Source organism: Epinephelus fuscoguttatus, linkage group LG18, assembly GCF_011397635.1.
Source record: "Epinephelus fuscoguttatus linkage group LG18, E.fuscoguttatus.final_Chr_v1".
NCBI classification, from domain to species: Eukaryota; Metazoa; Chordata; class Actinopteri; order Perciformes; family Serranidae; genus Epinephelus; species Epinephelus fuscoguttatus.
In genome coordinates, this window is record NC_064769.1 from 28,761,124 (window position 1) to 28,784,604 (window position 23,481).

At 41.3% G+C, this 23,481-nt stretch overlaps 1 protein-coding gene across 1 annotated transcript in view; it reads left to right on the forward strand.

Annotated features, from left to right (window-relative positions):
• The first annotated feature begins 10,646 nt into the window (after positions 1-10,646).
• The window catches only part of si:ch211-196i2.1 (collagen alpha-2(I) chain), a 148,300-nt gene continuing 135,465 nt past the window's right edge, over positions 10,647-23,481 (forward strand). Inside the window, exon 1 of the mRNA XM_049604679.1 lies at positions 10,647-10,952. Within this exon, the coding sequence (XP_049460636.1) occupies positions 10,829-10,952 (124 nt within the window). The 5' untranslated portion in view covers positions 10,647-10,828. The remainder of the gene's footprint in view (positions 10,953-23,481) is intronic.

Consider the following 23,481-nt stretch of genomic DNA (forward strand, 5'->3'; position numbering starts at 1 on the left):
GACCTCATTTAAGTTTTAAAACTCTGAAGTTCTGTTTTAGTTTGGATGGGTGGAAACAAAGACTTTTGAAAACAATGACGCAGGCACCCACCTTCACTTTCACAACATGTCAAGGCAAAACATTATAGCTAGTTTTACATACCTGTTGTGATTTCATCCTTCTTGTGTGTGTAACGTTTCTCCTTTCCCATGCTATGACTTCCTCCTGCTGTGGATAATCCTACTGTAATGCTGCTGTATGTGTTTTGCAACAACTTCCAATCTGTTTTTCCACCATGTTAACTGCTTCATATTCATGTTACTTTCAGTAACAGTTCCACCTCGTCATTAGTCCAAGCAAAGAAATCCCCAATCTTACTTGTCACCATCTCTGTAATATTTTTTGTAACTAAGCGACTTACCCAGTTAACACCAGTGCACGCATGCCCAGTGTAAGTATATGGACGTAATATGAGAAAGAGATCGCTTAAATTCTTTAGATTGTTAAAATGAACATGTATTAGTGTAGATGTGACGTAAGGGTTTGGGGCTCTAACATGTTTGGATAATGTTAGTTCAAACAGGTTTATTGTTGCACTTTTCCAAGTGAAGACATTTTTATATAAGCATTTCCTCTGTTATTGGTGTTGCGTGCCAAATCTATATGAAAAACTATGAATTGAAAACACAGTTTTTGCCTGAGGAAATAATGAATCAGGGCTCTCTACAGCTGTAGTTGCTTTTCACTTGCCCTTCTGTGTAAACCTTGGAAATTTCTGACTCTGGCATTTCCCAAGTGGTAACACACTGAGAGTAGCAAATACATGTCACCATTGTTTTTGGCAGACTTTTCTAATTTTACTACAAACAAAAACTTCTGAATACTGTTTTCTGCCACTAGAATACTTTAACAGATTGCTGCACATATTGGCTTTACACTAAAAGTATAATGAGTGCAACAAACAGAACTTTATATCCTGAACAGAACTGAATTGTGATCTGATAATGTAAGCCTTGTGAAGAGTTTGGGCTGTTATGTTTCAAAAAATCAAGTTTGAATGGATGAAAAATCAGCCAAAAGGTGTCTTGTGGACTTGTCCTTTTTATCATGGATTATGCATTGCTTACAGCCAAGTTTACTACCTTTCATTCTTCTTCACTGCTTCTGATGGTGCATTGCTACAGATATTTGTTGCCTACATTGTAACGGCTGTCATTTGTCAATCAGTTTGATAGTGTAAAAACTGGTGGCAGGAATGTGTATTATGATACTGCATCCTTTTGATATACAAAAAACCCGGACCCACTTGTACAAACATTGCATTCAAAACTAACACAGAGTAACTTTAATCTTTAACTACCTAGATGATGAGATGATAAAAGTGAGAGCTGTATATTGTACCCACTCTTTCTGATTTTATTTAATGGTGCCATCCTCCAGATTCGTTCACCGACCCTTCAGCTGAAGGTTTGTCCAGGGAACGAGCGAGGGAGCGGGACCGCAGCCGGCCTCATGAGAGGAGGCACCACTCCTCAGCAGGAGAGAAGCAGCGCTACTACTCCTGTGAGCGTTACGGCAGCAGGGAGCAGTGTCACACCAAGTCAGCCGGTCCCAGTCGATCCACGTCTCCCGGAGAGGGACAGGACGCTGGTTTGCTGAAACAGGTGAGTTACCTGCCATATTATATGGGGCATAGAGATTAAGAGCTGGCTTGTCCTGCAGTATTGGACACATGTTTCATTCTTTTTGCTCTGCACCCCAGCATATTGGAGTTGAAATAAAAACAGTGAGTATGAAGTTTTACGGTGTTCACATCCGTAGTGCTACAGTTTGGATGTTTAAAGAGTAACTTAACACCAGACTTAACACCACCCTCTGTAAGGGTTGAAAGGTGGTAGATGTAAGCCTGTTTCTGAAACAGCAGTGATGATAGATTCAAATCACATTACTTTAACTCTGGTCAAGAATTTAAGGACTTAGGACTTGGACAATATCAAAAAAGACAAAATTTCTGTTGAGGAGGGGGGCTCAAATTTTCAATTTTCTCTAACTTGTCACTACAGACAAACGTATCTGCCTGAATCTCACTTCACTTTTCGTCAACACTGATGCATAGCCATGGAAATATATTTGTTTTTACAGGGTTTTCAGAGTGGAGTGGAGCAAAGTAAGAACAATGTTGATGTTGGGTAATACTGTATTTAGACAACAGCATTAATCCCTCCTGTGGTGCTGATTGGCTAATCATTAGTCCCCCCCATTGGCGCTAATTGCATTGATTGTTTTTCAACTGTGAAATTGCTGTTTCATGTCATGATTCTAGGTGAACAGTCAACTTGGTGGAGTGGGTGGGTTCAAAGGTCTGGACCCAGGCAAGGTGTTCAGGGGTGTTAAATTTCTTTTTAGCTTCCAATGTGTTGGAGTTAAAAACCAACACAATAAAAAAGGCAAACACTTGAAAAAATACTTGAAAAATGTACTTTCTTCCAGTTGACCTGCTGAAAAATTGTCTTGTATCATTTGTATGTTATTTGTGTCCTCAGCATGGTAGCAGTGTGGTCAAAACTGGCCCTGGAACACTCCCCTCTGGTTCGAGCACCCCGGGCCGTGGTCGCAGGCAGCTCCCACAGACACCCCTCACCCCTCGTCCTGCCGTGGCTTACAAGACCGCCAACTCCTCGCCTCTCCCGCCCGCTGCCAGCACTGCTACAGCGGGGCAGCAGACTCGCTTCAGCCGTGGCCTTTCAGAGCATGACCGCCTACACTGGGGCCAGGAAGAGTCCCCGATACCGGTCACCCGCATCGGTTCAGACCCTAATTTAAACCGGCAGCCACAGGTCGCTTCTCAACAAGCCCTCCTTGAAGAGGACTTTCAGGACACTGTGAGCAGCCACGGAGGGGGACGCCCTGTCCGAACCGTTGCCTCCACAACAGCCTCAGCGTCACATGGAACTGCTGCTGCGCCCGTCGCAGCGGCCACCTCGCAAGGTCGGGCAGGGGTGGTGCCTAACGGGTACCACTTCACCCTTGGGGTCAACTCTGTGTCCGGGCCAGGGAGCCGAGGAACAGGAAGTCTCAGGGAGAGGGAGGAAGAGGACTGGTGCTAACGTGGCAGAAAACTGTTAGCTGAGGATGAGCAGATTATCGGTGTTGTGCAGACCTCACGTCAGGTCCAATGAGCTGATAGGGAGCTTGCGGATTAATCCAGAAGGAGCGAGGAAAACGCCTGCAGAAAGTGCTGTAAAAGGGGATCAGAAATCATTCCAGCTTTGTAGTGTTACTCTCCTTTTTTATACAACAAACTTTTAAGGAAAAAAGACACTGATGACTTTTTTTTTTACCCCCTTTACTTGCACTGAAATTATAGCACCTGTGAAGACCCTTAAGTATTTTGCCTTGGCCAGTAAAATCAGTGATGGAGCAGGAGACAAAAGCCAAAATCTCCTCATACTTTGAGTGTGTTTCCGACTGATCTGAATGACTCATTCCTGGTATTAATATGGCTGCTCACAACACTGTTTTTATTTTTGTATGTTTCATTTTGTTTATGGTTGTCATGTGGGTGAGAGAAGAGTTTCAACTTGATCATACTGATGCTTCCACCAAATTATCTTTTCTTTATCAGCTTTTACTTCGGGGTTATCATCAAATTCTGAGCTAAACAGATGTTAGGAACTATTTTCTGTAGGTTTTCTGCCACTTAAGGGACAGTGAGTAGTGTGACAAAGATTAAACAATGGGCGGGGTTAGATCAGGACTTGAGCCTGGACTAGAAGTTTTCATGATCACGTTTTTGTAAATTGTTCCAGATGTAAATTTTTTGAGTGCACATAGGGACTAGATTACTCTTTTCTGGCATTATGTGGCTGAATACTAAGTGCCTCGTTTTCCAAGATGTATTAAGATGCAGCCTGGTCAGATGGACTTGAATATACAGTAGAGGATGTACTCAGCGTGTAGAGAACAAAGTTTAAATCTGGTGTAATGGACAGAATGCAAAAAAAAAAAAAAGAGGAAAAACTTTTTGTACTGAATCTTGTGGTAGGTCAGTCCGAATTACAGATCCAAAGTAAGCAATGTAGTGCATGCCAGGGTCTTGAACTTGTCAAAAAATAGTGTCTGTACTTTTGCTTAAGGGTGTGTGGTAAGCATTTGCCTTTCTCTTTCAAATATACTGCAGGCCAGGTGGTAGAAATGGTCTCTGAATGGAGAAAAGTGCCATTTTTTGATTTCTGATCAACTAAAATTTCTCATATTCAGAAACACTTGCCTCCTCAAACATACTCAATCTCTGCCATATTTGCCCAAACTGCATGGGTTTCCTTTCTTCGTATCTCATTCCTCTGAGAGCAGTATTGTGTGAGGATTTGTAGGAGAGGTTACCTGTTTATGTATCCACAGGTACAATTAAGAGTTGTGTTGTTGCTGCTGACTGTTGACTTAAAATAGGGCTATGCAACAAGACGACACTTCATCTGCCCTGTAGCTTTACCCTCTGGAATCTCCAGGTTCAGGCTTTAGTGTGACTGCGACCAAATTTTACATTTATGTATGAAGAGTTGTAAAATGTAGATGTATTATATGATGTACAGTTAACTGACAACACACACTGAGGCACAAATAGTATCAAAGCTGATATATGTGAATCACAGGGCATTTTTGAGGTTGGCAAGTTGACTGCATGAAGCCTACACAGATAGAACCACCCAAAATATAAAACTGTTCTTTCCAAACTTGGATCAAATTGTGTTTTTTAATACTTTTTTGTCATTAAACTTGCTTGGAAAACCGGATAATTATTATTTAAAAAGTAGTTTTAGTGTAAGGTATTCTGTCAATAACAGAAGGCTGATGTAACATTTCCGTGTCATTACTAGAGCTCCACACGAGCCTAAAACATCTGTACTATTTCCTTGAGAGCTAAAGTGGTACTGCCAGATTCAACACCAACACCTGAGGCTATATTGTGCTTGATTTTATCCATTTCTGACAGATAGCCCACAAGGCACCAGGCTCTTTTCCACTTCCCACTGGTCATGACACATCTAGTTAAAGGATAAGGCTGGTAATATGCTATGTATATTTTTTTCCTTTTTTTTTGGGCAACAATTCCCTTGAAAAGACTAAAGCCAACAATTTGTTAGTCTGTCATTTTATATTTTCTGATTACCCTTCTATGTCTGTGGCACTCAGCCCCAACATTGTTCCCTAATGAAAACATACATCTTTAAAAATGAGTCACCAATGTGTAGTTTTTATGTCGAAGAAAGGCTGGTAATTTAAAAAAAAAACAACAACAACAACTTCTTAAACAGGAGTAAACAGTGCATTTGTTGGGAACTATTTTCAGCTGTGGATTAATACACTTGAAGTGTGTAGGCAGTCTGTCCGGACCAAAAAGTTAGGGCGTAAGTGTTGTCTGTGCAAGCAGCATATTACGTCTCATATTTATGTTTATTGTGAGGTGGCGACCTCTAGTGGCCATAGTAATAATAAGGGGAGCAAAGGAGTGAGTCAAGTGACTTAGTCAATGTGAGGCGGAGATCAAGGTGGGTCGGTGGGTCAAACAAACACAGGACTTTCACCCAGGAGATTATAGTTTGTGTCCCGTGAGAAACCAAAAGTCAACATTGACTTATTTTAACTTAGGTACATGAAATTAACTTATGTACGTAGGTTAGCACTCTGCTAGTGCTACATTCTTACGTGAGTTCTCTGATAACCTCTGTTAAAGAGGTTACGTCTTCGGTTTGGTTTATTTGTCTGTTTGTCAGCAGTATAACGGAAAGATTAGTGGTCTGATATTCATGAAACTTGGTGGAAGCGTATAGCATGGGCCAAGGGAGAACCCATTAAATTTTGGAGCATGTATGGATCGTGGGGCACCAGTAGAACCAATATAGTGATACAGGGCAATTTGCCTTAGAAGAAGTCTCGACACTCTGAGTCAATTTCTAGTTAAGTTGGTTTTGGGGGTTTTTTTGTTTTTTTTATTTCTTGAAAATAAGAATAATATAGAATATCACCATGCTTAACCTTTAAAACACATGATAAAATTAAATGCAGTTAGTTGATAGAAAACCTTTAGATTTAAATGGAACTCAGTCTTGGAACCCACTGGCTATTGGTCTGATGACAGTTTAGCTTCTTGGGGTAATGACCAATATTTCAAGGGTCTTGCTAGCGGATATCGGAATAACTGATAACCGATATCCAAGCCAAGACTTCCTCTTCTTTGCCCTGGTCATTGTTTACAGTCCGATTGGCAACACAAATCACAAACAGTGATACTTTTAATAGGTGTTGTAGGTCTTAATGACATTTTAGATAATCTCTATAAATAGATATCTGCACATAATGCAGATAAATTCATTTAAAAAAGTTAATAAAAACCTAAGTCATCATCGGACAACAACAAAGGGTACCAAGTTTGCATTTCGTCCAATGCCTTCCGTTTCTTTTGTCTCCACACAGATGGTTAACAGATGCAGTACAAATGGAAACAATAAAGTTTCCAATACCAAAACCTTGCCCTGTTGCTTAGAGATTCTGCCTGACGTTAGGTACTTGGTCAAAGAACAAGTTAATATTTATAGGATTTTTTTATGATTTGTTAAAATTGTGAGTTTGGGAATTTGAATGTAAGTAAGGGACCAATATGAATAAAACAAATATTGCATACATATAGAGGGATTATCAATCACTATGTTTATTCTAATAAAAATAGAGATTAGATCAAAATAATAGACTTATAGGTGTCTAAATCTCTTGGTGCTCTTTGTATTGTATTGTATTGGCTCAAAGCAAGTTTATGAACATGTAAATTATTTAAAAATATAATTTGATCCAAGTACAACTATTTCCTTGTGTTTTAAGTTTACTTCCTGTTGTCTCATATTTGTGCAATCTATTTGATGGATCATCCAGATGGAGACATTCTAGACTTAAAGGTCTATCTGTAGGCGACTCTCTGTTCTTTGTAAAGGTAACATAATAGATTGCTTGTCGTCACACTGTCTTTAAACGTTGCTGTAAGTTGCCATATTGGAGCAGAGATTTGTGTTAATCTCTATGGTAGATTTTTAAGGAGATCCTACATTTTCAGACCTCCAATGAGACCAACATGAACAGGGTGCCAACTTCTCCTCTTACAGTTTTACTATGACTGCCCCCTCTGGACAGGTCCTGTTTGCATGTTCTGAAATGAAAATGTGCATGTGCAAAAAACAAAAAACGAAAAAACAAAACAAAAAAAAAGAGGCATTGTTTGACTTCATTCAGTCCATGATTTGTACAATTTGTTTCCTGGTTGTATTTTCTGATTATCTAAATACACAATGTATCTGTTTCAGGTAAAGAAAAAAAAAAGAGCTTGAATAACATTTTATCTCAGAACCACCAAAGTGGAAACAAGGCTCTTTCTCAGAAAAGAGGTTCTGGAGTGGCTGAATCCTTCGCTGCCTGATCTGTTACTTGACTGTCTCTCCCACAGTCATTTCGACTGTACCTATAGATTTTATATGGATATAAGTCCTTGAATAAAGAGGTATGATTATGAAATTGCAAGATGTAAATCTCTGAAGATTGCATTGAATTCTCTTGGGATTAGGGGTGGGTTTTTTGATAGCATTTGAATTTGAATCCAGTATGAATCCAGTATCTTCGTGTTGCCAGATGAAGTCTTGAGTTAAAGGGAAATTTCGGTTTATTTCAACCCGTCTCCTATCGTCCTAAATTCGTTTCAAGTGACTAGTGACATAGAAATAATAGTTAGCATGTTAGCCGTTAGCCTAGATACAGCCGGGGCGCATAGTAGCGTCAGACCTGTTAAAACTAAGTGAACGGGCAACCTTCAAGTGCAAAGTTAGTCCACTAAACAAGCTTTTTTTCCACAAAGACCGCCTCATATCGTTAGGATAAATGTCAGAGAACATATAGAAAACGACATGTAAACGTGTTGTCTTACCTTACCGGTGTGCTGCCATGTTAGCTCTGCTTTCCAAAGCTTGGCCGAAATATATCTTGCGAGCTCTAGATAAAGCCCAGCTGGATACTGCTCCAGGTGGAGGTGTCTCGTCCTCAGTCACATCCAGACCTTGAAAATAAGTCTATATAAGATTTATAGAATAATGGCTGACTTTTTGCCAGACTTCGACTTTGTGGAGGTGGAATTTGATTTTGCAGAGTTTGATGGCCGCGCTTATTTATTTGAGCCAGAATACACTGACGAAGAGCTTCCCCATAGAAGAGGAATGCCTCTGTTGCAAGGAATGGGACCGGTTGCAGCCTTATTTTCAAGGTCTGGATGTGACCGAGGACGAGACACCTCCACCTGGAGTAACGTTAGTATCCAGCTGGGCTTTATCTAGAGCTCGCAAGATATATTTCGGCCACGCTTTGGAAAGCAGAGCTAGATGGTAAACAAACATGGCAGCACACCGGTAAGGTAAGACAACACGTTTACATGTCGTTTTCTATATGTTCTCTGACATTTATCCTAACGATATGAGGCGGTCTTTGTGGAAAAAAAGCTTGTTTAGTGGACTAACTTTGCACTTGAAGAGCGCCCTTTCACTTATGTTTTAACAGGTCTGACGCTACTATGCGCCCCGGCTGTATCTAGGCTAATGGCTAACATGCTAACTATTATTTCTGTGTCACTAGTCACTTGAAACAAATTTAGGACGATAGGAGACAGGTTGAAATAAACTGAAATTTCCCTTTAAATGACTACATGTATGTTATATGCATTACTTTTTGCCAAAGAAAATATGGTAAAGATTCAATAAGACACTCATTAGACTTGGATCTTAATTAATCATGGTATTTAAAGGACTAGTGTGTAGGATTTAGTGGCATCTAGCAGTGAGGCGGCAGAGTGCAACTAACTCAAACTTCTTCCAAGCGTGTAACTACGGTGGCTGATGCAAAATGCTACGGCCCATTCTAGAGCTAATGTTTGGTTGGCTGTTCCGGGCTATTGTAGAAACAACATGGCGGATGCTGTAGGAGAGGATCCTTCTCTTATGCACAGTAGGTGAATTTGCGAAACCTAGGATAGCAAAAGAATGGCCCATCTTACTTTGCCTTGCTGTGTTATTGGCTAACCTTGATATATTCCTACCCTAAACCTAACCAATCCAACCAATGAAGGCAACGAATACTAGCCAATCATAGAGAGCATAGGGCGGGTCATTCCATTACTATCCTAGGATTCTCAAATTTGTACAGTAGATAAAAACGGTTCCACCTAGGCTGAGGAAAACACAACAACTCTTAGTCTCAGGTAATTACACACCAATGAAAACGCTGATTTTAACATTATACTTTACTTCTGCCAATATATCCCCCTAAATCCAACACGTTGGACCTTTTATCAACTGAGAACTGATACAGATGAAATCAGAAACTCAAATCTACATCTAATCCAAACCTTCAATGGACAGGCCACAAATGTGTATGTAACATCATGACAGATCTCACTGTAAATCAAATGGATATAGATTTAGATATAATTTCGTTGGTTCTTTTTTTTTTTTTTAAGGTTGTTGTTTTTTTTTATGGTATTATGCCTTTATTAGACAGGAAAGCTCTTAAGTGAAAGGGAAAGATATGCAACGAGGGGCCAGGATTGGAACTGAACCCGCAGCCACTATGGCAAGGACAAAGCCTTTGTATGTGGGACGTGCGCCCTATTGGGCGACTTATATAGTTAGTTTTGACCTTAACTGTCGCAGTAGCGAACAGAAACAGAGCAAAACTGAAGTAGCACAGTTTCAGGTCTGTTTTTGGTGGACTCAAACATGACTCCACGTGATTGATATTGGTCTGGTTTTGATGAATTTATAAACAGGCAACTGATTGCAAACACCACTACAGAAGAAACGCTGTAGATATGCTTGCCTTTGATAACACGTTCACATGCACATAATGGCTGCCTTGCATATCCTGTGTTTGTCTGGAATGGCAGTTTTGCATGTCCTCAGAAATTGACATGACATGTCCACAAGATGCAGAGGATGCGGTTGCTTTTTCTGCTGTAATCTCAGAATTAACAGCACAGTAACCTCCTTGAGTGTCGCTGGTGTTGCCGTGTTTATTGTTTATATCACGCAAATCCAGAAGCTCTATACAGTCTGAGTTCATTGGTGTGCCCTCTATTTGTAACCAGTAATGCGTGTAGTACATGCAGCCTGTTGTCTAAGCAAACAGGTGGTTAAAAAGCATATCCCAGACCTAAGAACAGACAGTTCAGTAGATTGTGGGCTTGTGTGATGCTGTAATCTTTTGATCTGTGCAAACACAAACAGCATGGACTAATACTGAAGTCAGGTACTTACATCATTAGTTGTTTTGTTTTTTAACAGGGAGCTTTCATGTGGAACCATTCATACTGGTCATTAAGTGACAGCATGTGTTGTCTCATGCTACAGTGTACTTAGTCTGGAGTGATGACACGTCCAACTGTCTCTTGGAGACTCAGAAAATTGATCAATCTTTCTAATTAAAACGGAACAATTTGCAAATAAGTTGCAGACGGTAATGGGCGGAGGCCCTGCTGGATTTTAATTGGTCCGCATTATGGGGAAAAGGGCGGGGCTTCCGGCTGGCTCATTTGGCCCCTCGGTGATGCAGCTGCAGGAGGAGAGAGGCTCGTGCTGTCTGAGGAGGAGGAGGTGGAGAGGTGAAGAGGATGACAAGTTAGTCTGCATCAAAAATTCAACTATGTTTCTCACTTTTTGACTAATGAGAGCCACAGTAGAGCTGGTTTATATCCAGAACACGTTTAGGCTCTCTTGTTTGCATGTCTTTTATTAATTAAAAATTAAGAGTGATTAAACCGGAAAGATGTTCTGCTGCTTGGTAAAATGGACACTTTGCCTTCTGGGGCTCGTGACAACGAGCACCGCCTCACCTGACGATACACCGGTGGATTTTGGAGGAGAGTCCGGTTCCGGGATGCTGCAGACAGGTAAGAGTTTACCGTTACACCTGTGGAGCTTGGTAACGGTCCAGTAACGAAGAAACATGCTACTTTGTTTTAAGCAAGTGCGACACATTAAGAACTTCCGGTTGAAATTACAATTTCACTTTGACTTCAAAGTGTAAAGAGGGCAAATTCAGGGCGTACCATTCATTTTGGTGTTATTGGGCACACTTTTAACATTTTTACCACAACAAAGACTAAAATTAAAGTCCCTACAGCTTTGCTTTGAAGTAGAGTGACTGTCAACCAAATTAATTTTAGCTGTTGTGACCTTCATTAGCTGGTACTGGCATGCAAGTACCAAACCATCAGACCTAAAACTGTTTTCTGTGCCTTAAACTCACTGAATCATCAGTAGCAACACATACAAGGCTTTGGAGTTCATAATTAGGAAATTATACATTTCTCCTGTAAACTTAAATCATCAAGTATCCACCAAAATCCACTGGACCATAAACCCAACCCAAGTGGTTCCCAAGTGGTGGGTCGTGGTCCAAAAGTGGGTCGAGGGTCCATTCTGAATGGACCGCAAGTGACTCCCAAACTTGTCAAGTATGTTAAAAAGGCACTTAATTTTGACATACAGTGAATTTCCAGCACATAGCTTTCATTTTGAAGTGCCATTTCCTGTTGCAAATTGAGTGACTTATTGAAAGATACTGGACAGAGACAGCAAACTGAACGCAGGTGTCATGCTGAATCCATTAAACTGTGTGATCCTTGATCTAATGACTTAGAAGAAACAAGACCCCATGGCTGGACGAGTTGGGAATCACTGCCATAAATCGCTATTGTTTTCTCAAGAAACCCACAAAATGATAAATTCTGGTGTTGTCAGATTGCACTTTTCTTCACCATCCTCTTAAAACTGATTTTTGCTGATGCACCAACAAAAGCTCCATCCCCCTGTGAGGGCTCTTTAACACCCAGTCACAACAGCAGGCTGATTTTTATCAGCTGTAGCCCATTACATCATTTGTTCAGTGCAGTTTGTGCCCAGATGAAAATCTTCCACTTCTCATCAGCCGCCCTTCAGATACTCAGCAACTCAGCAGTCAGTCCGACTCTGATGCTGTAACTCTCTTTTTATATTTGCATATTATTGCTCTCCGGTGCGAGAATGAACCCAAAACACGTGTAGACTGGATTTATTTGGCGAGCTGTGAAAACGAAATTGAGACCACAATGAAACAATAAGACTTTGTCACTGTGGGCCAACGCATTTATTTGTCTTCTTTTCAAAACGCTAATTAAAAATTGTTTTTAGGGCACAGTTAGAGTTGCCAGCATGCTGATATTTAATTAACATTAACAAGTCCTCTCATAATTTTAAAGTTGTTAATAAAATCTGAGGTGTTCCATCGAAGTGTTTGAGCTATTAAATGCTTAATTGACTTTGCAACCATAAACAGTCCTGAAATTAGTTATTGCGGCTGTTTTGCCTATGCAGCACTTTTATTATCGAAAACCACCAGGCCAAAGTTGCCAAACCCTTTTAACCACCTTGAGCCAATAAACTATCTTTTATCTCTGATAGCAAATTAAAGTCTGGTGTCACACTTTGATTGATAAGTTCACTTTATCATGGCCCAGAGGAGATTTTTTGACTCAAGCACACAAAATGTCTTTTTTCCTGCGTAAAACACATGTGGAAACTGACGCCAAAGCTCATCCACAGTTATTAAGTCGCATGGAATGCTTTCATTCTGCCAAGCAGACTAAGTTAATCACAACATCGTTCTCCACAGCCATCTCTGTTGTCTCATCAGTTTCAGTGTCTGGATCTCCTTTGTTTTATCAGGACTGTTGATACACTGACAGTGGCGTGAATGCTGTGGCGTCACGCTGTGTTTCTGAGCTGGATTGGAGTTGTTTAATCCATCCGTGACCTGTTGAAATTGATCTGAGATCGGCGCTCTGACGGGCGCCCGAGTGTGACATGTCTGGATTCCACAGCATCTCACACTGTTTACTTTCCAGTTTGGGTTTCATCACTTTTCCTCATCGCTATCATCTGTATGTTAGAGGCACACAGCAGACCCAAACGGGGATGTCAGAGAGCAGGGAACCAGCTGAGAGTTTGTATTAGACCGGTGAGCTTGTTGATTGAACCCAGCCCGTCGAATGTTTTCACTGTGTGTTTTCAGAGAGTTACTGTAGATGGCAGAGTGTGAAAGCCTTGTGTAAACGTTCACCGGGTATCACTGTGTAGGCTGGTGGTTATGTAACCCTGCTGTAACAATCTCCCAGCATATACTCTGTTGTTGTTAGGTTCCCTAAGTTAAATCTCGCCCTGTTCCAGATGTAACTGAGCTCATCTGGGAATTTGTGATTTCTGCTGATACAGGGCTCCATTAAATCCATGTTAATCTTTTCCAGATTCTGTTTTATTTTCCCCAGATTCTGTGTTTTCCGTTTTTAATTTTAGGATTCAGGCACATTTTGTAAGCAGAAAGAATGACTAATAATGCAGTGGTTATTGGACAATTTTTTAATTATCAAAGAAAGTGCTTCAGTAGATTCCATCCTTTTGTAAAATGAAGCGCTCTTCACCTGAGCTTAATGTTGCTTAGCTCTAAATTTAGCTGTTAGTGTCAAATTCCTCAGTTTTATGGATGACTTGTCTGAGGGGGCCTCTTCCACATGACTGCAGGGTCCAACAATGACGATCATTTTCAGGATTTCTTGTCACAGCAACCCAGAATCTAACAGTAAAGTAACTTTGCACAATTTAGTGGGGTTATTTTTATGGCTTTTTGGGTTTATCAGATAGGACAGGTTGAGTGTCAAAGGGTTAGAGAAAGGGAAGGACATGCAGTGAAGGGCCACAGGTCAGAATTGAGCCCATGGCTGCTGCAGCAGGGACATAGCCTTTGTGCATGGGGCGCCTGCTCTACCAGGTGAGCATACGGGTGGCCCATATGTAGTATGTTTTATAGTTCCTGTGACTATACCCCTGTTAGGCTTATGCCCTTATATTTTTAAATTGTGTTCACACTGTATTTTGGGTGTACTCCAACTTTAACAGCTGGTTACACTGCAGAGATGTCAGTTTGCATCTACTTTATGGAAAATTTAACGATATTCCGCATTTTACAATTGATCCCATTTGTCTGCGCTTTTGTCCATGTTTAACACAATGCAAAAATCATAGCTGCCCATACAGTGCATCAGTGAATATGAGACTGAACACTGTTTGGGATAGAGAGCCTATTTAAGATTGTCTAGAGCAATGTGGTGCTGTGGAATTCAGTTTTTGGCTCAGGAGATAGAGCGGGTTGCCTGCTAATCACAGGGCTGGCGGTTTGATTCCCAGCTCCTCTTATCCAAATGTCAAAGTGTCCTTGGGCCAGACACTGAACCCCAAATTGCTTCTGATGATCTGGCCAGCATCTTGTGTTGAAGCTCATTGCCAGCGGTTTGTGTGTGTGTATGAGGGAATGAGAGGCAAATTGTTAAGCGCTAGACGCAATGTGCAAATGCAGCCATTTACCATTTATGCCATTTTGGTTGATAGACAGTCATCAGATTCAAGACAGGCATCATCTATGAACTGAAACTAAAGTAAGTACAAGTGACTGACGGTGCAGGGTTTTATCCATAACTTGTAGAACTTGTTTCTCTATTGGCAAGATGAACCAACTCTGACTCCAAGATGAAATGATTCCAGGTGACTTGGAAAGAACTCCTCCAACATTATGATAATGTAATGCATACTATAATTGCAGTTTTCTGTCAATGCCAAACTTAGTGCAGGTTTTCTGCATATTTCTGCTGTTGGACACCTTTCAAGTAAATTGGAAAAAACATTTGTCCTATGTATCGGCCTGATTTATCATACAGTAGATGTACCCATTAAGCACCTCTCAGATGGCTCAGATTAGGAAGGATTAAAGGAAAGAGCAGGAGACAGAGGGAACATGAGAACCCACCAACCAACCTCCACTATGACCTGTTGTGTAAGAGTCACCCTCCTTCATATTTGAACCCTTTATGACTTCAAGGAATCATATATTCTGTACCTGAAGCATTTCTTTTCACTGCAGTTTGAGGAACTGCATTCATTTACAAAATGACGTTTAACTCAAATTCCTCTGCAGGTGATTTATCTGTTTTACTGTCATTCTTGTCAACCCAACTCTGATTTGACTTTGAAGCCTGTGTCTTTGTGTTCTGGGAGCAGTGCGCACCAGTCAGCCCGGTCGTGTATAGATGAGGGCTGTAATGAACCGAAGAAAATCGTCATAGAATGAAATTCTACCTTCTCTTTTGGTTGATGGGGGAAAAAATCTGCACATTATATCTTGCCACAGTGCACTCTACCTGATAGTGTTGTGTGTTCCCCAGAGAGTTACAGAGCTTGACATTAACAGTTGCCCAGGGCAAGTTAACTGTGTTTAGGCGAGTGGAATGCCTCAAGCGAAAAATAAATGTGATGTCCGTTGTCATATTATCTGAAAATAAACTGTGCACTCTATGACTGGGGGCATCCAGCTAAACTGTGTGCATGAGTGTGTCTCACCACTAAGTGTTGAACAGTACTGATGAGATAAATCTGATACACTGGACACTATAGAAGAGTGGTTTCCATCTGGTCCAGCCACGGGGTCCAGATTTCTCCTTAGTCATTAGTATAAGGTTCACACAGCCTTATATATTCAGCATCATACTTGCTTTGGCCACATCATTGAGCTAATTTGCTGTCTCTGTTAAGTAGCTGCCAGTCATTCAGTCACTCTACAGCAGGAAACAGCACTTCAAAATAAAAGCTCTGTGCCGGATAGTCACTGTACTTAAGAATAAAGTGTTTTTTACAAACTTGACACGTTTGTGAGTTGCTTGCGGTCCATTAAGAATGGACCCGGGACCCACTTTTGGACCGTGACCCACCAGTTGGGAACCACTGCCATAGAAGGTAACTCGGGTTGACGATGTCATATACAGCATAACAGTGCCAACGTTAAATATCTCTGAAATGCTGCATGCGAGAGAGAGACTTAATATTTTTAGCTCAGTAGCTAACGTTAGCCATCATGTTGTTCCAACAAGGGCTCCCAAGTTGGGCCCAACAGTTGGTGGTGCTAGTTCCCTATGTGGGTGCCATTAAATCATTGCAGATGAAGGCAGTGAAACGAGATGGCATAGTAAAAGAGCACCAGTCAAATCCAAATAGTTGAAAATTTTGTGAATAACGTGATAGAAATGCTGCATTTCTGTTTGGTTCATATCATTCTCGGAACCCATTGGCTGTATTCGGCGTCTGACTTCCGGCAGATGGCGATACAGCCTCTGGGGGCAGACCCCCGATTTTTGGCATTCCGGTTTGGTTTGGGCGGAGGAGGTTGGGTGGAGAATTTCCGTTTCCGATTTCCGTTTATATATAAGTAAATATGCTGAACCATTGCGATGGATTCAGAGTTTGCAGTGACGCCAATTATGTTCCGCCTCTTTAGTTCACCACACGGACCGTTGAACCTGGCAACAACTGCAGCCGGCTCAAACGTGATTAGTCAATATCATGCGGACTACAAACAGACTACAACCGGAAACCCAGGGCTCTTCCACTCTTCTTCCAGAGGCAAGATCTCCAGGGTTTGCCTACAGACTCTACATTCACTGAATGTAGAGTCTCTATATAGAGACTAGGTTCATGTATTCATTTGAACAGGGTTGGAGTTTCCTTATGGCTCCACATAGATCTGATGGTTTTCTGTTGCTGTTTTAAGTCTCCTCAGTGGAGTGGAAGCTTGCATCAAACTCACTTTGGACATTCAAAGACAGCAGTGGATGAATCCTAATGTTTTTGGTGATGTTGTGAGCATTTTAGTACCATCACTGGACCAAAATGTCCACTTGCACACATTAAATATTGCCATTGTATATTTTGAGCACTGAGTTTCACAGAGGATGGACTCCAGTGCCACCTTCTGGGCAAATCATCAACTTTGATTGCAAGATATCAGAAGGACTGATTAGATTTTGTTGGTTCATGATCCTCTGATGACAAAGCCTAATGTATTTGGCTTCTCCTCCAGTACTACCATCATGTCAACATTTCCACTTGACCTGAAAAGTATAGATTTTATAGGACAATCCAATAACATGTTTGGTTGTTGTTCATGCTCTCCAAGGGATGAACCCTTTCCATTATGGACAATGCACATGTTTTCCGCTAGTGCTCTTTTCAGGCCAGCTGTATCTAGTAGTTTAATTCACTTAATTCTAATGATCCCATGGACAAAGTGAGGTCCATAAAGGAATCGTTATTCAAACTTAGTGTGAATGAAGCTGTCTGTATAGTGAGCTGTTCATAAGTAAAAGATTGTGGGCACAGTTGCCTGCCTTTACCTCTGCAGCTCCTTGAATTTAGCATCAGGCGTCTCTGTCATTTCCAATCCATCCATCCATCCATTCATCCATCCCTCCAGTCAGCCATATCCAGCTGTGATCTGTGACTCCCATATGTCAGGAATAGTTTACTGTAACCTCTGACTCTATGAGATAGGTATCGCTAGAGCAAGGTATGCAGAACAGCTGCTGGGAAGAGATTTGTGAAGCCTAAAAGAGGTGTGCCTGTGTCTAAGTGTCTCCATACCTCCCAACACCACCCATCCACTCACCTCACTGCTACCCCACCACTCACACTTTCTTCAGAAGTGGAAATTGCTGACTAACCTTCTTGACCTTCTGTGTGAGTGCCAGTGGAGCTCAGATAGTGAGAGGCTCTTAGCTGTCTGTTCACGTGTCTGAAGTTCACACTTTGGGAATATGGGGAGGCATCATTTCACAGACTATGCTTTAGATTATACAACTTCAAAAACTTTTTGCCCTGGTAGCGGTGGGGCCTAAGGATGTCTGTCTATCTGTCTGTTTGTCTGGCTGGCTTTTGACACCCTACAGCAGAAATCTCCAAAGCAACCAGGCAGATTGCCATAAAGTTGGATGTGGATCGTGATCCCAAGAGGATTGTTCCTAAATTCATTTAGGTGGTGTCCTGAGTAAAGCTGTAATAGTTGATCCACAGACAATTAATCAGAAACAGTTTTGTAATTGAAATATTTAAGTCATTTTTGAGAAGATTAAAAAAGCTAAACAGTCAGTTTTCGTAGTCTTATGACTCAGTAGTCTATGATTATGAATTAGATGTCTAGGTTTTGGGCTGCTGGTTGAGCAAAACACACAATGTAGTAAATAACTGGTAGATTAATCTATATAATAGGTTATTAGTTGCACCTCTAATCCTCAATTACTTTTCCCCCTTCAGGTCAAAATTTCTCCTTGACCTACACAAGTCAATGAAAAGGCACCTTGAAAATTAACTGCTCAGATCTCCATCTAATTTTCTGTATTCATGGTCTCAAAAGGATGAATTCTGATGTTTCTAGTGACCCTCTGACTTTTCCTCTAGTATCATCATTGCCATTGGTCCAAAATTTTCCACTTGTATGTTGTATTATCTAATGCAGTGGTTCCCAAAAGTGGAAAGCTCAACAACATGGCCAAACATGAATGTATTAACTTGTGTGGACCTTGAACTAATGACTAAGGAGGAATCTGGACCCTGTGGCTGGACCTGTCATTGGTTTGCTTAGTAGATTCCTGCTCTCAAGAGGAAGAACCCTTGAGATTTTATTGACCCTGTGACTTTTCCTCTAGCGCCACCCTCTGGACAGACTTAATATTTTTAGTTCCACCTCTGGTTAGAGTGTAGAAATTACCCTGATTAGTAGTTTTTGTTTGTTTCATCCAACACCTTTGATTGTGGAGTATGACAAACATTCTCCCAAAGTTAGACTTTAAATGTTTAGTCCTGTGTTTCTTTTTCTTTATTTGCATGCATGATGCGCTCATTTATCAAGCCTGAATTTTAAACAGTGGTTCAAAAGAGTGTTTATTCATCAACAAATGTGATAATCAGATTAGGATATGACACCATGTTAAAAATGTCATATAAAGTCTAGCAGACGCTGTTTTGTTTTTTTAGCTCCATCTACATAGCCAATGGTTGTCATTCAGACACCACATCACCAAGCCCTTAAACCAGATCAAAAGCACAGTACCGGCCATGTCCCTGACACTCTCATGCTCCTCCAGCAGGTCGAGCTCATGAAGTCATTGCCAATATAATGCCAGATCCATAAGCAGCCATCTGCATCCAATGAAACGTGATCCTGGGCCTTAGTGCCTGGTGAGCCCTGATCTGGGGCCCATTAGCCAGCTTTAACCAGGACGAGGCCCACATGCTGTGGCGTGCGTGGTGTACAATTCCTACAATATATTCAGACTGGGTCACCGGGCCTGGTTCTGGGTGTGGAGTAGGTCACAGCTTGTGGTTAGCTTTGTGTGAACAAAAGCGGGTGGAGAGGGCTAGGTGCAAACCACATGTTGGATGAGAACCTCCTTCCTCGTCTGTAATCTCTTCTCAAGCCAACTGGATCCAGATGGCAGATAGAGTGGGCCGATAGTGTTGAGACAAAGCTCCTCAGATGTTCGGTGTTAAAGATGAATAAAAGAAAGGGCTTTTTATTTTTATTTTTCTAACATTTACAACGTTACCTCACTGACCACTTTGTAGTGTCATTTCTCAATGTGGCTCCCATCACTCAGTCACCGCAAAGAGCCTGCAGACACATTACAGCCTGTAGGACACAAAGACTCAGATTTATGTGGAAAGGGCAATTTAATGATCTGGTGCTTTGTCCCGAGCTATGCTGTTTGTGGTTCCGCTTGACTCAAGTGTTGACGCAATTATTTGTGTCCATTCTCTGTGAAGCATGTGTCAGTTTCTTTGTGGCTTGCAAATGTGAAACACCTGCCTTGTGGTGTTGTAAAAAGAGCTAACGGTGACAAGGTGCACCTGGTGTCACAGGTAGAACATGCTTAAGCTGCCGTTAAGTAGTAATGTTTCTTTTTATTTGTGTCCATTTACATTTTTACTTGTTGAACAACCACATTTGATTAATTTAATTTGAAACATTTGCCCATATAGGTTCTATGGAACTGTGCTGTTAGAGGTTTATATTTTTATTTGTACAGTGATTATAGTGTAACCCTAATCAGTGTAGTAAGCAAATTGTGTAATCGTGCACCAGGTAAATTATGAATAATGCCTTGTACTTTTCACTTGTGTGCACATGGTTTTGTGCCTTCCTTTTTCTTCTTTATCTAAAATTATTTATCTCAAACATGGTTATTAAAAAGTATCAGTGTGGACATCATTGAAGATCTATGCTACTTATAGTTTGTACACAGCACCAATGTCAAGTCACAGAATCTCCATGGTACAAAATACATACATCACTCAATGTGGTACTACACAGCTGTGCTAACAGGTACATGGGTCACATGATGAACCTACAATGGGCCTTTTTTAAAGAAGACATTTTGAGCCTGTTTCCATCTGGTATCCCCTGCATTTTGATGATCCAAATGCAAGTGGACAGCCGAGAGACATCGCCGTTCACACCTGGGTGTATCATGCATCTCCAGCTGAGCATTTGTGCTCAGATTTCGTTACTGTCTATGTCACTAACACAAGAAGGTCAAAGGGCCTCAAACACAGTTATTACATCCGCCTCTCGCCAGCATTTTTGCTAGTCACGTTAGCGGTCATGTTGCTACAGCTTGAGATATCACTGTCAGTAGAACTCAACATGTCTCCTTTCGTAAGACAAAAGGAAAGAGGGTCACACATTGCTAAGGGTGCTCTCAGACCTAGAGTTGTCTTGCTTTGGTCTGAATCAGGGACTAATTTTGGTACAAAGTTGCATAATTGCCTAGAGTTGGTTCGTGTTCTCTTGGCAGCATTTACAAGCCGACCAGAACAAATGCCTTGCGTGAGAAAGCTGCTCTTGATTGGTCAGAATTTCCAAGTAAACAAAATGTTGAAGAAGAGTACACTTGCAAGATAAATGTGACACTTTCTAATGTCACAATGGAGGGACAACTACGCAGGTTGATTTTAGCGCTGCTCATCGTGGACTACAGTGGTGGAAAAAAGTTTTCGGACACCCCATGCATTTGTGAAATATTGCATTAAGAATCACTCTTAGGTCTTCAAGTGCAATTTCTTTTAGTACAGTCACAGCCAAAATACTAAATAAATCCTAAAAAAGCCATTAAAAACTTAAAATTGATTGGTTCCATAAAAATACATAAGAAATTTTGAGTATTGGGTCATTTTGGTACCAGTGATGAAGGTTGTTCTTTTTATTAAAAGACACAATTTTTGTTGCCAAGCTTCGTGTCTACATAAAGCCAGCACATTTGAAAGTTCTTCAGACACAAAAATGGCTAAAACAAGGAACCTAACGCAGGAAACACGCCTGAAGATAAAGATTCTCAGCCAGGAAGGGTACAGCTGCCGTTAGATAGCCAGGAAGTGCAGATGCAGTCCTTCAGCAGTTGGATACACTCTGCAGAAATACAGACGAACCAACAGCTTGGAAGACAAACCAAGATCTGGGCGTCCAAGGGTTTCTTCAGCAAGAAATGACCGCATCCTGATCTGCATGTGCAGGCAAAACCGCAGAATGACATCACAGGAGCTTCAGCAGCAGTGGTCAAACCAAACTGGTGTCCAGTGTTCCACCCGCACTGTACGTGGCTGACTTTTAGATCATGGCTTAAGGTCCTACAGGGCTATCAAGAAGCCCCTGATCAATGAGAGACAGAGGTTAGCCCGGCGTCATTGGGCCCAGGCACACAAGAACTGGACAGCCAGGAATTGGAAGAAGATTTTGTGGTCAGATGAGTCCAGTTTCCAGCTTTATCTTCCTCCTACTAATGTGAGGGTACGCAGAAGGCCAGGCGAAGCATTATCTCCAGCATGTACAGTACCTACTGTCAAGCATGGTGGAGGCAGTATCATGGTTTGGGGATGCATGAGTGCTGCTGGTGTTGGTCATCTCACTGTCTGTGATGGCACATTGAACTCTACCAAGTATTGTACCATTCTCGAAACCCACATGCTCCCTTCTGCGCGTGCACTGTTCCGTCGAGGTACAAACTGGATGTTTCAACAAGATAATGCTCCTTGCCACACATCCAAGGCCAGTAGAACTTGGCTGCAGGAGCACAGTATCCAGGTCTTAGAGTGGCCAGCTCAATCCCCGGACATGAGCCCCATTGAAAATCTGTGGTGGATTATCAAAAGGTCTGTTTCAAAGCATAAACCAAAGAATTTAGAAGAATTAAAAGCAGTAACTCAAGAAGAATGGGACAAGATTACCCCTCAACAGTGTGAAAGGCTCATGGGGGAACATGCCAGCCAGGATTAGAGCTCTACTACGTGCCAATGGCAGGGCTACTAAATATTAATTTGATGATGTGATGGTTTATTTATTTTTTGTTCAGTTTTGAACACATTCTCTGTTATTTGTTGACTTTGATACCGACATTGTTGAGAACTGACATATTGAAACTGTCAAGAATTTAGTTTTGTTAGTTTTTCTTGTAAACAACAAACAAAAAAATATAATTTATATTTGTTTGTATCTGTCTAATGCAGCCACACCTTTTGAAACAGAAAATTTTTTTTTCCACAAATATTTCATGATAATATTTGAGATTGTGTAAAATTTTAAGGGTGTCCGAAAACTTTTTTCCACCACTGTATATTGCTGTCATTGTTCATTTTAGTCAAACCATACAGTTTGAAAACAAGGCGCGGCTCCAACTAGAAAACAATGTTTTGATGCATTGGATGTGCTGAATGTGCATATTAAGGCAGTACAGGAGGAGGTGCACATTAATAATCCTCCAGGACTGTAACATGCTCATGTTTAACCCAAACAATGTGTCATGTGACTGCAATTGGTTCAGATCCAGGTCGGAACAAACGAGCCTCACCAGAGTTCGTTTGTACCTGGACCGAGACCACCTCTTCAAGAAGGTCTGTCGGTTGTTTTGGTACGCACCCGAGTGTGATTGCTGTGTTCGCACCTGCCCAAATGAAACCACACTTAGGGGGCAAATGAACTTGAGTTCGATTGAACCGAACCAAACAGGGCAGGTGTGAAAGCACCCTTAGTCCAACTCATCATAAAATGTGCAAGTTATAGTGTTAGCACCCTGTCACCACAACAGCCACAACGTCCTACGCTGATAACGTATTTTCCTGATACATGGTTGTCAGAAATGCACCAGGATGTGTAACTGCTTACGCTACAAAATATATGTAGTCAAATACATCTCAGACCACCTCCGCAAGTGGTTTGAGCGATTGGATCAGAACACGTCTTGGTTGTCATTATCACTTTACTTTGTGCTGTCCACTTTTGATCGGATCATCCAAGTCACATGTTGATACCAGGTGTAAACACTCTGACCTGTCACTGTAGGAAAAGTACAGGTGTTAATAATGACATCATTGATTGGTATATTGTTTTCAGCTGCCCCAGTTTCAGGGTCTTGGCATTATTTATGCTGGCTCACTGTCACGCTGTCATGGTTTAAAGGGAGAGTTGAATACAACAGAGCCATCGTTAATGTTATTAGTAACACCTGTGTTCTC